The 15668-nt window shown below is 60.2% G+C and overlaps 2 protein-coding genes across 2 annotated transcripts; one reads left to right on the top strand and one right to left on the bottom strand.

The window, feature by feature from the left end:
• The first annotated feature begins 36 nt into the window (after positions 1-36).
• On the top strand, positions 37-3434 carry ULK3 (unc-51 like kinase 3). The gene is made up of 15 exons (XM_066328078.1): positions 37-216; positions 449-589; positions 769-889; positions 994-1098; positions 1178-1321; positions 1413-1495; positions 1564-1719; positions 1795-1900; positions 2014-2054; positions 2141-2243; positions 2360-2424; positions 2545-2623; positions 2707-2747; positions 2829-2876; positions 2952-3434. The coding sequence occupies exons 1-15, from the start codon at positions 115-117 to the stop codon at positions 3432-3434; spliced, it is 1818 nt and encodes a 605-aa protein (XP_066184175.1). The 5' UTR covers positions 37-114.
• Positions 3435-7571: 4137 nt separating this feature from the next.
• CPLX3 (complexin 3) lies at positions 7572-10982 on the bottom strand. Its single transcript, XM_066328724.1, has 3 exons — positions 10255-10982; positions 9834-9921; positions 7572-8627 (listed from the first exon to the last, which is right to left on the bottom strand). Exons 1-3 carry the CDS (start codon positions 10413-10415, stop codon positions 8403-8405), a joined length of 474 nt encoding a protein of 157 aa, XP_066184821.1. The 5' UTR covers positions 10416-10982; the 3' UTR covers positions 7572-8402.
• Positions 10983-15668: the final 4686 nt, after the last annotated feature.

Genomic DNA, 15668 nt, shown 5'->3' with positions numbered 1-15668 from the left:
GTGGTTAGGCCGCTTTGGGGGCGTGGTTAGGGGCGGGGCCTGAGCCGTGGCGCGCCGGGAAGGCGGAAGCGGCTCCCGGGCCCTGAGTGCCGGGACCGGGGGTCCGGAGGGGCCATGGCCGGGGCCGGCTGGGCCCCGCCGCGCCTCGACGAGTTCATTCTCACCGAGCGCCTCGGTTCCGGCACCTACGCCACCGTCTACAAGGCCTACAGGAAGGTAGGGCCGAGCCCGCTGCGGGGTTCGCCTTTTTGCTCCCCAGTCTGCCCCACTCACTCCCGTGGGAGTTTTCCAGTCCTCCACATGGGACGCCGCCCCTATAGCCCCCGCCTGGCACCTGCCGCCCCCTTGCAGGGGTTCCTTCCCTTCCCTCCCCACCCGGCGGGCGGGGGTGGCTGTTTGGGTGGCTGTTTGGGTGGGGGGCTCCAGCGTTGCTTCCCCTCCTCGGCAGAGGGACACGCGTGAGGTGGTGGCCATTAAGTGCGTCAACAAGAGGAGCCTGAACCGAGCATCGGTGGAGAACCTGCTGACAGAGATCGAGATCCTCAAGACCATCCGCCATCCCAACATTGTGGAGCTCAAGGACTTCCAGGTGGGCTGGGGGTTTCCCGGGGGGGCTCTGAACCAGAGCTATTCTGGCTTGGATCCATCCCCGCTTCCCAAGGGTGTATCCCTGCGGCTTGGTGCCAGCAGATGGGCAAACTGGTCTGGGTGAACCTGTGTGAGTGCGACTGGCTGGAGTGGCACTGGTGGGGTCTCATTGCCTGGCAGTGGGACAGTGACCACATCTACCTGATCATGGAGTTCTGCGCTGGGGGAGACCTCTCCCACTTCATCCGGACACGCAGGATGCTCCCCGAGAAGGTGGCACGCGTATTCCTGCAGCAGCTCGGTGAGGAACACCCCTCCTGGCTCCCACTCTGCCTCTGGTGGGGACCCTTGCCGAGGGTTTTGGGGTGCAGGGCTGTGCCATCACATGCCCATCCACCCGCCCAGCCTGTGCCCTGAAGTTCCTCCACGACCGCAACATCTCCCACCTGGACCTGAAGCCTCAGAACATCCTCCTGAGCACCCCAGAGAACCCTCAGCTGAAACTGGCAGGTCAGGGCAGCTCCCTGGGGGAGGCTGGGAGGGGACAGCCCCCTTCTCCCTGTGCCCCCACGGGCTCTCTGTCCGGCAGATTTCGGCTTTGCTCAGTACATGTCCCCGTGGGATGAGAAGCACGTGCTGCGCGGCTCCCCGCTCTACATGGCCCCCGAGATGGTGTGCCGGCAGCACTACGACGCCCGCGCGGACCTGTGGTCGGTGGGCGTCATCCTTTATGGTGGGTTTGGCTTTTATTGCCCCGGGGGACTCTACTCAGGGCTGGATTCCCCCTTCTCCATCTCCCCCCACTGCTCCTTTTCCCTCCACAGAAGCACTTTTTGGGAAGCCGCCCTTCGCTTCCCACTCCTTCGCCGAGCTGGAGGAGAAGATCCGCAGTGACCGGGCTGTGCAGGTGATGGGTGGGATGGAGTTGGGGTGGTTCTCACAGCGGTCAGTGGGCTCAGCCCCTTCCTTCCCCAGCTTCCCAGCCGGCCCCAGCTCTCTCTGGAATGCCGGGATCTCTTGGGACAGCTGCTGGAGAGGGACCCTCGGAAGCGCATCTCCTTCGAGTGTTTCTTTGCCCACCCTTTCGTGGACATGGAGCACATCCCTGGCCCCGAGAGCCTGGGCAAGGCGGTGAGCTGGGGCTGGGGGCTGCTCCCTGGGAATGGGGGGATTCCAAGTCCTGAGACTCTCCCTTGTGTCCTCCAGACTGACCTGGTGGTGGAGGCGGTGAGGAAGGATCAGGAGGGAGATGCCAAGGCTGCCTTCTCCCTCTACCGCAAAGCCCTGGAGTATTTTGTGCCAGCACTGCACTGTGAGTCTGTCCCGGGGATTATGTGGGGCCTGGCTGTGTTTTTGGGGGGCAGCACCCCGGGGCAGGCCAGTTTCCAGCCCACTCAGCCCTGTGTCTGTCGTTCTCCCCCTCAGATGAAACTGATGCTCGGCGCAAAGAAGCCATCCGGGCCAAGGTGAGCAAACCCCTGGGGGGTGGGGGCAGCTCCCCCATCCTCTGCACCCCATATCGGGGGTCTCCTCACCCCCAAAATGCCCACAGGTGAGGCAGTACATCTCCCGAGCAGAGGAGCTGAAGGTGTTGGTCACCTCCAGCAACAAGAACCTCCTGGAGAAAGGAAACCCGGCCAGGGAGCTCCTTAAAGGTAGTGATTTCTGAGCATCCCCCCCCCCCGTGTTGGAGCTGGCAGGGGGCAGTGGTGAGGTTTTGGGCTGAAGAGTGAAGGTTTTGGGCAGTCCCTGTAACCATGTCCCCTTCCAGAGATGGCCAAGGACAAGCCTCGGCTCTGCGCCGCGCTGGAAGTGGCTTCGGCTGCCATCGCCAAGGTGAGGGGTGGCCTTGGGGGTCCCCTCACCCCCCGAGGGACCCCAAGGGACCACCAGACCTGGTGGGGAGGGGGCTGCTGGAGCTCCCCAGCCACAGCCAGTCCTGGGGACCTCTTGCAGGAGGAGGAAGGCAGGGATGACAGCGATGCCCTCGAGCTGTACCAGCAGAGCTTGGGGGAGCTGCTGCTGCTCCTGGCTGGTGAGTTGGGACTGTGGCCGGGGTTTTGGGGCAGGGATGGGTCTTGCTGCCATCCTTCATCCCATGGCACATTTCCCCCGCAGCGGAGCCGGCGGGGCGGCGGCGGGAGCTGCTCCATGCAGAGGTGAGTGCCAGCCCTGGGATACCCGGCTGTCCCCGGTGGCCTGGCTCCAGAGGGACCGTGTCCTCTCTCTCTCCCCACCAGATCCAGACCCTGATGGCCCGAGCCGAGTACCTCAAGGATCAAATCAAGGTATGATGAGTGAGCATGCTGGAGCATGCTGTGGGGGGATAAAGGCTGGAAAAGCAGCCTCCTCTGCCTTGGCAGATGCGGGAGGCACAATCCATGGGCAAAGAGGCGCTGGCGGAGTCCGTCCGGAGCGGTGAGTCGCGCTTTTCCGAGGGCACTTGGGGAATATTCCTCCAGCTGCCACAGACACGCAGATATCCGTGCCCGCGGCTGATCCCAATCCCGCACAGCCCCGGCTCCCCCGGCACCGGGAGCCTGCCTGGAGGGGTGGAGCCCGCTGAGTCCCGGTGTGCCCCGGCACAGCCTGTACCTTGCAGTGACTCCCGGGAGCTGCCCAGCGGGACGCTGCTCACCGCCCTGCCAGGAGACGCCGAGACGAGGTTTCTGTCCCCTCCGAGCAGGGTGGCACCTGGGGGGGTCACCCTCGGGCTCCCAGCCCTGGGGGACCTGCGGGGACATCTGCCCCTCTCCCAGGCGCTGGCTTATTTCCCTGCCAGCCCTGCCTGGACCGTCTGCTGCTGCAGCCTTCCCTGCCACAGCGGGCGGGTTATTCCACTCTAATTCCCTCCACTGGCTGCCACGGGAAGGGTATTTTTATCCTGGCACTGGGCTCTGGCAGGACATCCCCCCTGCTTTTTTGGCTGGGTGGTTGTTCCACCTCCCAAATTCTGGGCGAGCCACGGTTCACAAATCCGGCCGGGAGCTGAGGGTGGGCAGGGATGCTCTGCTGTGCCTTCCTCGCCCAGCATCTACCTCTGCATCCACTGCTGCTCGTCCAGCCTGCAGCACCCACTGCACTGTCCCAGCCCAGCCATACCTCCCTGCCTCTCACTGCTGGAGCACTGGGAATGAGGCTTTTCCTTCCTAAACCTGGAGTGTGACAGGCACTGGCTGTGTCATCCGTGTCGTGACCGTGAGCAGGGCTCAGCAGGGACTGAGTCGGGGACGAGCAGCAATCAGTCACCTTCAGGGAGACACTCTCAGCATCCTGCCCGCCCTGCTCCACTCCTCAGGGCCCTGACAGCCCCAAACACCCAAACCACGTTCCCAGGAGTCACTGGGATGGGGTGCTGAGGTTGCCTGTCCTGCAAAACAAGGTACTTGTCTCAAAATCTACTGTATCTCAAGGGAATGTAATTTATTGTCTTTAATAAACTTTAATTTTGATTTCTCCACCTCCTCTGCTCTCGGGTTTGTGATTTAAGCCTAAGAGGGGTCCCCAGGCCAACCCAGGACCCAGAGCCAGCCTGGGGTCCTGGAGCCATTGACAAGGGCTGGGGATCTCATCCCTGTTCCCCCAGGAGCAGAGCTGGGGTGTGCCCTCCTCTGCTCCAGCAGTGCTCTCCCTTCCTGTGCTCCCCGGGGACACGAGGCAGCCAAAGCAAGGTTTGACCTTGTTTTCACTTCCCATCTTTTTATTTTTTTCCGCGTGTGGAAAACACGGAGCAGAACAACACGAGCCGTTACGTAAAATCCTGTTTTCTCCAATAGATTTTTGTGGCGGGTGAGGAAAGGCCGGGCTGGGCCGTGGGGGAAGGCAGAAAGGCTGCAGCAAACACCAGGAGGATTTTTGGGCTGTCCCATGGATATTCTGAGCCATGACATCCTCCCCCCAGCTCCTGCCCCGGTGCCGGCTGCTCCGTGCTCAAACCGGCGCACAGCTTCCCAGGCGGATGCCAGTAAGGCCCTTTTATATCTTTTTATTCTTATCATTATTATTCAGAGCAGAGATTATATCCCGAGGCTTTAAAGTGCTTTCCAAGCCCGTGTCCTCCCCCGGCCTGTGGCGGCTGCAGCGGCTGGCTGCGGCAGCCGGCGCGGATAATCACATCTGCCTTCACGCTCGGCCGCCAGCGCGGCACATCCCCAGCCCAGGAAAGCAGGACCAGGCTCTGGATGCTCCCCTGGGGCTGATGGAGCCCAGCTTCATGTCAAGGTGGATGTGAGTGGCTCCTGCACCGGGGTTTTTGGTGGAGTGCTGCCCAAATGTCACCGAGGGAAGGTGGAACGGAGCGAGCGGTGGCCTCTGTCACTTGGCTTCACAGGGAGGAGCTGCTCCGCTCCAGTCCCATCTATGCCATTACCCAGCCCTTCCAAAGGGCTCTTCCAACCCTCACAGGGTGGCTCTTGGGGCCGAATTGTCACCCAGAGAGGTGTGGGAGTGGCAGCTGTGTTGTCACCCTCATGGTGCCAGCGCGTGGGTTGACGTGAGGTCAGACCCGTGATAGGTTGGGGAGAGCCGGGTCAGTGTGTGGAGCCAACCTTGGGCTTTCCCAGGGCTCTTTAATCGGATTAATCCCGATTGTTGGACCAGCAGTGGGTGGATGGATGGGCCGTGCCTTCCCCTGGCGGCTGGCAGGGAGGTTTAATTGCCTGCAAAAAGGAGAAGGGAAATTCCCCAGCCTTCCATGGCAGCTCATTTGTTTCAGCGCTTTAACAATTGCTCATTTAATGCTTTCTCCATTGGGGAAACCACTCACTCACCACTGGGAAGGAAGAAGATCCTGCTGCTGGCTGAGGAATAGAGGTGGTGCAGGAGGGCAAGAATTTTGTCAATGAAATTTGTGTTATTTTATCAATAAAATTCATTTTATTTTATTGACAAAATTCCTTACTGCAAACATCTTCCAGCAGCCAGCAAGGGCTTGCTTGGGCAAACCCATCCCCATCCCAGTCCCATAGGTGAGGAAATCATATAAAGCCTGTAAAAGAGAGAGAGAAAAAAAAAATTTCTGCTTTAGTCCACACTTATTCTTCACTTTAAGATTTTCAGTCTGTGTGTTGATGCCCGGAGCAGTCGTATGGCTTGGAGGCTGTGGGAATGCTCAGGACATGGCAGCAGGAATGGCTGGAAACTGGGATGTATCCCGTGGTGGGCAGGGAAAACACAGGAGGGGGTTGTCTACCCCTGCTGCCCCCATCCCAGCCTCTCCTCCCGCATCCTGACCTCTCATCCCTCATCCTGACCTCTCATCCCTCCATCCCGATCTCTCATCCCTCCATCCCATCCTCTCCTCCTTCCCTCCCATCATCTCCTCCCCCATCCTGACCTCGCCTCCCCCATCCTGACCTCTCATCCCTACATCCCAGCCTCTCATCCCTCCATCCCAGCCTCTCATCCCTCCATCCTGACCTCTCATCCCTCCATCCCAGCCTCTCATCCCTCCATCCCAACCTCTCATCCCTCCATCCCGACCTCTCCTCCCCCATCCCAGCCCCTCATCCCTCCATCCCAGCCCCTCATCCCTCCATCCCAGCCTCTCCTCCCCGCTCCAGGCGGCCCCCCAGCGCAGGGAGCAGGGCTGCAGCCCTCGGAGGAGCATCCTCGGAGTCGCCGATGCTTCTCTTTGCCGGGAACGCTTTGCTGAGGCTTAACACGTCTCGGGAGCCGTGCGGGGGGAGCGGGGGCTGCCTGCCTTTTCACATGCCCGGGGGTCATGGAGCCTCCTAAAATAAACCCGCTGAGCTTCACGCGGCCTTTGCGTGGCGGCACGTGGGCCGGGAGAGCGCCGAGCACAGCGCAGGGGTCGGGCAGGGCAAAGGGGGCCGAGGGAAAGGTGCGGGACAGGATCCTGCCGGGCTGTAGGGGGATGAACCGAGGGGATGCTTCCCCGCCACATCCCCCGGCTCCCGCTGCGGCTGGGATCCCGCTCTCCTGCGGGATCAGTGTTGATCTCGCCACGCCGTGGGCTTGGGATTTAAACACCAAGGGCTCGGCTCGGGATGTGCCTGCTCCCTGCTATCCCTTTCCTGGGGGGGGATTAGATCAGCTCGGGCTGATCCTCATCAGGTATGATCTCCTTCCAGAGCTAAAGCTGCTCCTGCCAATCTCCCCTCTCGGTTTCTGCCCGGCTGTGTGGGGCTGGGTAGAGGATCTGATGGCAGCAGATGTCCCTGGCCCCAGGGGCTGCAGGGCCGTGAAGATGTGTGTCCCTGCCTGAACTGCCTCTGTCTGTCTGTCTGTCCTCTCCGGGATGGACATCAGGAATTTCCCAGAACTATCTGGCCCTGGCACAGGATTATCAGGGGGCTGAGGGCAGAAAAGGAATCCCTTGGCATAGCAGCCCCAGCCACGGCTTGATCCAGCATCAATAGTAATATTAATACTAAACTAATACTAATAAACGATAGCAATAATAACAACAAGATCCGTTTCCCAGCACCCTCTCCTGCCTTTTCCTGGATGACCCATCCTCCCCAGCAAAACCAAACTGCAGTTAATCAGCTCCCACGGGATTTGGAGCGATAAATTCCCAGCCCGTGCCAAGTCTTTTCCAGGAAGCCTCACCACAGGAGGCTCCTGCCCGCCAGGATGCTGCCAGGGCCGGGATCACACCTGCACTAGCGCGGGCTCATCCCTGCAGAGAGTGTCCTTGCTTGGAGCAGTGCGCTGGACATCCTGCAGCGCCTGTGAGACTGAGAATCCCGAAGGGTTTGTATTCAAATTGCCAAAAATCTGCAGGAAAACGGGAATTTTGTTTGCTTTTAAACCCCACTGCTGCCGACGAGCTGCTCGTAGCAGCTTTGGTCTCAAACGCGAGTGCAACCAGGAGAGTTGGGAATATTTGGGATTCTGCTGCCACGGAGGTCTCCTTGGAGCTCCTGTCCCTGCCTCGGGAAGGGGCATCCCAAACCCAGGAAAACAGGAAAAAATTTGGCCAGGAAAACAGAGCCCAGGGAGAAAAAGAAATGCATAGACATCTCCTGGTATTTATTCCACCGGTTATAACAGTACCATGGCACGGGGACAGCACAGGAGGTGAGGGACACTCAACCGAGCACAGCACAACGACAGCACGACGGGCGGGAGCACGGGGGAGATATTCCCTCGTCGCTTTGTTCTTCTCCTGGAAGGAACAAAGACAGGATCCCATCCCAGGAGAGGGACACCAGTGCTCCGGGGAAGGGCTGCTGCGGGCTCAGCTCAGCACCGGGGAGGGCTTTTGTTCCTCTCTGGTGTCAATTCGGGCTTCAGCACCCCCCTTTCCCACAGGGATGAGCGGGATCGTATGGCAGGTCCTTCCCGGCTGCCTCCTTCACAGGGGCCTCAAGGGCGCGGGGGTTGGTGTTCCTGGCAGGGATGGGATGTCGGTTCTCGGGTGATGGCTACGGGACGCAGGGAGGGGGGTGTTCCACACCCTGCCTCGTCCTTGCGAGGCAAATCGGAGCCTTCCCGGTCGTTTCTAGGAGGCTGAGTTGGAAAGGTGGAGGCAGAGCCATCGCTCCAAGGTCAATACCACCCCGAGGTCACTCTCCTTCCCTGCAACCTCCTGGGCTCTGGCGGCGGACGACCCCTGCCCGGGCTCGGGAGGGGGACGGGGGGACATGCTGGCTCTCGGCTCTAACCTCAGCCCGGAGAACGGAACGGAAACCACACATCAGGGACATCTGGGTCAGGGGCTCGAGGGGTCACACGGCTCAGGAGGACCCGAGTGACACACGGCAAGGGTGACAATGTCGCTGGGGACCCCGCTGCAGGCAGCAGCCCCCGCCAGACCCTGCGCTGCGTCCCCTCCCTGCTCAGCCCCATCACATCAGGGAGCATTTCTCCGCCGATTGCTTCAGGTCCTCTAGCGTGGCCGAAGCTTTGTCCTTCAAGGAATCAAGGTCCAGGTTCTGGATGTTGCTGAGCTGGCCGATAACCGAGTTCTTCTCCTCCTCCTCCTCGTTGTCCTGCTCGATCATCTTGGCCAGCTCCTTGGGCAGCTCCACGTCACCTCCCACCAGCTGGATCTGGTTGTCATCCGTCTCGTTCTGGAAGGGGCCGGGACAGGGTCAGGATGGGGATGGCACAGCGGGAAGGGGGCTCTGGAAGCATCCCAGGAGGGGCTTGGGGCTCTGTCCGCACTCCGCGCGGGGAGCTCCCTGCGGGTGACCGTGGGATGTGGATCCAGGCTCAGCGAGAGCCCAGATGGAGCCCACGCTCTGCACCAGTGCAAACTGGTTTCCAGCTCGCCTTGCGGGGGGTGAGGCACCTAATTAAGCTACGCTTATGCTTAACGACTGCTCCCAGCGGCGGTCGGGATCAGCTCTGTGCCGGCAGCCACCGGGAGGCTCGGGATGAGGCAGCCCGGCTGCCAAGCGGGATCAGTAATGAGCAGAAGAAACTTGTCAAAAGATGAGAAGGGACATTCTCAAGCACGAGAAGGCAGCGAAAGGATGGTGGGGCCAGATCCAAACAAATCCCAGTTTCCCCTGGGGAATAAAAAAAAAAATCTCCATCTCTTTCTTTCTCTGCCTTTTCTGGCTTTTGGCAGGGGGTGAAAGAAACTCTCCAGCTGTTTATTTCCTGGATATAAAGGGGGGTGGGAAGCAGAGGTGGGGGGAGAGGGCGAATCCGGGCTGGCTGAACAACTCCAAACAATCAGAACAATCTCACTTGGCTTAGCCGACCCTTCGGAACTAATATTAGCCCGGCTCCAATTTGGAGTATTCACCACTGAGCGACTCTTCCTGAATAAAGGGTGGCTTTGGAGGGAGAAGAGCTTGTGACAATTCCAAGAAAGGCTGAATTATCCCTTGATTAAATTGTTTTTAGTGAATGGCTCGTCGTGCGGAAATTCCAAAACTGGAGTTTCGGTGGGAGACGTTGGCCAAATAATCCGGGGAGAGGAGCTGGCTAATCCAGGCAGGAAGGTGCAACCCTGGCTCCCTTCCCGGCTCCGGGGAGTCTGGGGTGAAGGTGGTTTTCCCCCACCCAGCTGGATTTAGGGGGCAAAGGAAGAAAGAGGGGGATCAAGCAAGGCTGGGAGTCCTCACTGTCTCGGGCTGGTGATCTGTGGTGCTCGGGGGGAAGGAAAGGAGCCAAAGTTTGGGGAGAAGGATGGTTTTGAGGGGAATTTATTTGAAATTTGGCTTTGAGGCTCAAATCCCAGCCGGCCAAGGGAGTCCTTGTCCCTTCCCCTCGCTCCAGGGCTCCATCCGGAGCTTGGCTCCCCCTATGCCCCCCTTTCCCCATACCTTGGGCAGCCTGTACTTGTCTCGGAAGTGAGACCTGACCGTGGCTCTCTCCGCCTTGCGCTGGGCAAACTGGGCATCTCTCTCCATCCTGCGAAGCACACGGGGCACTTACCAACAGCCCGTGCCCCCCATCCCCGGGTTTGTTCTTCCCCCCAGCCTCAGCATCCCCCATTTTCTCTGAAAAGTCCCGGTTTCCCACAATTTCCTCCCTCCCAGAGCAGCCTGGAAGGAGAAAACAATCCCATCTCCCGGGCGAGGAAGCGGATTAAGGGATTAAGGGGGCTCATTAAACCCCCCTCACGGCGCTGCTGTCCCCAGCGCTGGCTCCCCCCATCTCCCACCCAGGGCACCGCAGCGGGAGCCCCCCGTGCCCGCAGGGAGCCCGGGGCTCCGGGTTGTGCCCGGTGCCGCTGGCACTCACTTCTCCTCCACCAGCTGCCGCTGATATTCCTCATACTCCTCGCGGGTCATGCCCTGCGCCTCGGCCGGAGACTTCTCGCCCTCGCTCTTCTCCTCGCCGCCCAGGCCGCCCGTGAGGTTCTTCAGCTGTCCCCCCACCATGCTCTTCACCATGAACGCCATGGCAGCGCCTTCGGGGGGCCGGGGGGCCGGGGGACAGCGCGGGTCTGCAGCGGGGACAGCCGCGGGCACCGGGGCAAGGTGGGGAGACCCCGAGGAACGGGGCTAAGGGTGAGCTGGAATGCCAGGGAGCCCAGGAATGGTCAGTGCTGGCGTGCCGGGGGTAGGGAATCACCGGGATGCTGGCGATGGGGAGTGCTGGAGAGCCGGAGTGCCTGGTTATGGAGCGGCCGGGGGCAGCGGAGATGAGCTGCCGGGCAGCGGGAGTGCCCGGGGAGCCGGGACACCGGGCGGTGGGAGAGCCGGGATGAGCGGAGCTGGGCTCCCGGGGAGGGGACAGGGGAGGTGGGGACAGGGCAGATGAGTTCCCGGGGAGGAGTCGCGGTCAGCGGAGCGGAGTTCGCGGGGAGCCGGGATATTCGGGGTTGTGGAGGATGCGGGATGAGCAGAGCCAAGCTCCCGGAGTACCGAATCCCTGAGGAGCCAGGATCAGCAGAGCTGAATCTCCCGGGAGGCGGGATACGGAGCGATGAGAAGCGGGGGTCAGCAGAGCTGGGTCCCCGGGGAGCTGCGGTGAGGGGTCACGGAGGAGAGGGGCTCGGCGGGGATGAATTCCCGGGATAACGAGAGCTGAGTTCCCGGGGGGCCAGAGTACCGGGCAGGGACGGGGTGATGGGTTCCCGGGGAGCTGGGGCACGGGGTCACGGGGGAGAGGGGCTCAGAGGAGATGCATTCCCGGGATGACAGAATACCGAATTCCCGAGGAGCCGGCACCAGCGGTCAGCGCAGCGGAGTTGCCGAGCCGGTGCAGTTCGGAGTTCCCGGGCTGCCGGAGTACTGAGAGATGGAGTTCCCAGGAGATGAGTTCCTGGGACAGCGAAGTCCGGAGCTCCAGGGATGCCGGAGTACGGGCTGTGCGGGGTCAGCGGGGCCGCGCCGCCCGGCCCATGGCGGAGCGCTCCCGGCCGGCAGCGGAGCGGAGCGCTGCAGCACCGGGGCTCGCACAGCTCCCGTGTGTGTGTCCCCGCACGGCGGCGGCGTCACCGCCTCCCCCGGCCCCGCCGCCCTCCCCCGGGCGGAGCCGCCGCCGTCCCGACCCGCCCCGGACCACCGCGAGTGATGCCACCCCCGCGGGAAGCAGAAGGAGCCCCCAGAGCTCCCCGAGGACAGCGGGCTGGATGGAGCCATGGTGGGGGCTGCGGGGAGCCCCCCGGACACTCTTCCCTCCGTGACTGCCGGCTGCTTCATCCCACCGAGGAGCAAACCCGCCCCAGTGCCCCTTCAACCACTCTGTTCCGCGTCCTTCGGGTCTGGCAGGAGGAAAAGCCGGGCTTGACACTCGGAACAAGCCATATGTGCCAGCACCAGCAGCAACTGTTGTTTGCTCATCCGTCCAAGGGCTGGTGCCCAGAAGTTCCCTCCCCTTTATCCTATTAATGCTATCCCAGGAAGTATTCCCACCTCTAGAAGTGTCCAAGGCCAGGTTGGACGGGGCTTGGAGCAATCTGGGACAGTGGAGGGTGTCCCTGCCTATGACAGGGGGTTGGAGCTTGGAAGAGCTTTAAGGTCCCTTCTGACTCCAGCCATTCTGGTGTTCCGTGATTCCAAGATTTCACGATAATAATTAATACTAAAGCTGTTCTCAGCCCCCAGAACACAGGCACGAAAGCGTTGGTTGATCGCCTAAATCCGGAGGTCGGAGCAGGCATTGATTGTGTTGCATCATTCCCTCGCTCTCTCCAGCCCCACTCCCACTCCTGCTCTTCCCTTTGACTGCAGCCGCATTCCAGGCCTTGGGGAGTGAGCAATTAATGGCATCAGCAATGCACCTCCCTTCCAGATGGCCAGCCTGGCTTTAACAGACATTTCTCCCTTTTTTCTTCCCTGCTCATGAAAAAGGAGCGCGGATCCCAACCCCAATCCCGGCTTGCGGGAAATCATTTCATTTCCGAAATATAAAGACAATCTCTGCAGATTAAAATGATGGAACAGCTGGGAAGCGACAGAACAAAGTGACAGAGGGAGGGGGAATCGGCCCAGCTCGTCCCATCCCCCCTCCCCCGTCCAAGGTAAAATTATATCTTAAAAGGAAAACAGATTTAAAAATAACGCTTTTTATTTATTATTTTTTTTCTAGGATAATAATCTGGTCAGCAGCTTGGCAGTGACCGCTGCTCTTAGGGATTGGAACACGCTCTCAGAGGTGACAACAGGCGATTTGTCCTGGTGAAGGCTCTCCTGGCCGAGCAGAGCTCCCTGATTGATGCCAGCAGTTGCCTTGAGTCCATCCAAACGTGCAAACTGCCGCCGGGACGGGGGAGGTCCCTCCCAGGCGCCTCCGTTTGGCACCACTCCAGCGTCACCCGGAGCATCCCCCAGCACGCAGGTGCCCCTGCGCCTGCTGCTCACCCCGAGCTGGCAGCTCAGGAGCCTCAACAGCTTTTTGAAGTGGTGATTTTTGCTTTTCACACCCATCTGCAGGCCCCCCTCCTAAGCGCTCTCCCATGGAAAACCCATGGAAAATTAATTTTAACCCGCAATGAGCTGCCACAGCCTGCTGAGGAACAGGCTGGGAGCCCCGGGCGCTCCGCAGATGTCCCGCTGCCAAAAGCGTGGTCACGTCCCGGCTGTCCGTCTGGCTGAAAAGAGGGACGGGGAGAAGGAGCAGAGCCCCTGGTTGTGTCCTTGGCCCGAGCCTCGCGTGGGCCCAGCGCAGATTTCGGATGTGGCAGGTCCTGGGAGCTTCGCTCACTCCAAATTTCGCTGCGAGCATCCATTAACAAAGAGAGACTGGAAGTCAGGACCGATTTTTTCCAGCTTGGGTTAGATGGGTCAGCTCCCACGGAGCCTCCCTGTCTGAGGAACTAAAGCAAACAGCTCCTGACGAGCAGAAACACTTGGCCAAGGCAACTAGGTGAAAAGAAGCCCGATGTTCCCGGCAGCGCCTGGGATCCCGTCCCTCGTGGCAGGGATGCTCGCTCACCAGATCGGGCCCTGCCGCCTCTTGCAGTTTTACAGGGACGGAGCAAAAGGCAAAGGAAAGGGCCCCCGGAGAGGTTTTGCAGCTCTCCCATGCCCTCGGCTTTTACTGGAGAGGCCGCTGTCCCACCTGGAGGCAGAGCTGGGGGCAAGCAGAGGGTGCAGCGAGCTGGGAAATGATTCTTGGGAGGTGGTTGACTTCCCCATTTGCTTTTCCTTGGGCAGCTGAACCGCTCCTCATCCCTGAAATATATTCAAGTGAGGATGAGTCATCCTTCCTGCCAGGACTCTAACCTGCCGTAATGAGATGTAAATCCTTGCATGACCTATTATATTAGCTTATGCTATATCACACATCTCCCCGGATTAGACGGCAGGGAGATGAGACGTCCCCCCGTCGCAGCCTCAGACAAGACGGTGGAAGTTAAGAGGATCCTCTCTCAGCGTTGACACCTGATTTAAATTGGAAGCAAGCAGCTCCCTCTGCCATGCTGAGAGGGATCGTTCCAGCTCTTCTTTCCAGGTAACTGCCTCCAAAGGCACAGTTACCACAGCCCGGGGTTCGGGAGATGCTCCAGAGATCCCCGAAGGGCCCTGGAGCGGCCGCTCCCGGAGCGATCCCGTGGGTTGCAGAGGGGAGGGGAAGGCTCCTCGAGCTGCAGGGTCATGGCAATAAGGCCGTCAGAAGGCCTCATCCCTGTCAGCCTGAAATCCAGGGAACACGAACGTTTAAACCTTCGGAGACCTCGGATAGGTGAGGCAATGCTGGCAAGCGGCGTGTGTGCGCTCCGGAGCCGCGACGGGCGGGAAATGAGAGGCGTTCCCGAGGCGAGCCCTCTGCTGCTGCTGCTGCCGGGGGAAGTCACGGCGGCACTTGGCAGCTGATTGTCATTTCTGGTGATGGGGACCGGCACCGCCACCTCGGGAAGCGCCGCGCTCGGCTCTGACCCCGGCGGCAGCGGCAGAGTCACCTCCCCTCTTCCCACCTGCCGACGGGGATGAGCAGTGGGATGGGGACAGGGACACTGCCGTGCCCTCGGCCATGGGGATAAGGCACGGTGACATCTATCCAGAGAGTCCCTCTGCTGCGATGGAGCTTCGGCTCCCAGGAGTTTGAGGGAAAATGTCCTGAAGGTCTTGAGGAAAACCCTTCCGTGGGGTCCCTACTGGGAGATCCTTTACTGGGATCGAAGTGTTGCCATGTCACAACAGCGGGAATAAAGAAACTTTAGGATAAGCGTGTGGTAAATGACCGAATGAAATTATTTCTAGCATTTACTCGAAGAGAACTCCACAAAGCTGGAATTTGCCTTGGCTGAGGAAGATGGACTGCAGCGCAGCTTGTTATGGGAATGAACCCCAAATGAGCCCTGACCTATGGAGGCATTTCCATGGAAAGCCTCCCCACTCCTACAGAACCAAGCCTCTAAGTTCCCAAAATCTGACACCATCTCCACAGGAGGAAAGAATTCCAGTGCACCCTCCTCGCCTTGAGGTGCCCTGGCAGCGCCCCTGGCAGTCCCTGAGTGCCCCCGGGAAGGGAAGCCAGGAGCGGGGATGCTGCTGGGGTGTCCCCCCAATTCCCTCAGAATTCCCTGCTCCCACCTTTGTGTCACTGAGCACAGCGCTGCCCAGACTCACCATTGCTGGGGTTTGGGAGGTTTGGGGTGGGAATGGTCCTGTCATCCAGAACGTCCAGCTCAGGGGTGGGAGTTTTGGGGTGAGAATGGTCACACAGGACACAGAACCTCCGTCCCAAGGGATGGGGTTTTGGGGCGGAATTGGTGCTGTCATCCAGAACGTCCATCCTGAGGGATGAGGGCTTGGGGTGGGAATGGTCCTGTCATCCAGAACGTCCATCCTGAGGGATGGGGTTTTGGGGTGGGAATGGTCCTGTCACACGGGACACACAGCCCCTGTCCCGGGGCACAGAGGGGTTTTGGGGTGGGAATGGTCCTGTGATCCAGAATGTCCATCCCGAGGGATGGAGTTTTGGGGTGGGAATGGTTCTGTCACACGGGACACACAGAGGTTTTGGGGTGGGAATGGTCCTGTCACACGGGACACACAGAGGTTTTGGGGTGGGAATGGTCCTGTGATCCAGAATGTCCATCTCAAGGGATGGGGTTTTGGGGTAGGAATGGTTCTGTCACACGGGACACACAGAGGTTTTGGGGTGGGAATGGTCCTGTGATCCAGAATGTCCATCTCAAGGGATGGGGTTTTGGGGTAGGAATGGTTCTGTCACACGGGACACACAGAGGTTTTGGGGTAGGA

Source organism: Sylvia atricapilla, chromosome 13, assembly GCF_009819655.1.
Source record: "Sylvia atricapilla isolate bSylAtr1 chromosome 13, bSylAtr1.pri, whole genome shotgun sequence".
Classification (NCBI taxonomy): Eukaryota; Metazoa; Chordata; class Aves; order Passeriformes; family Sylviidae; genus Sylvia; species Sylvia atricapilla.
The sequence above is the reverse complement of the archived record's forward strand: the minus strand, read 5'-3'. Positions and strand labels throughout refer to the sequence as shown.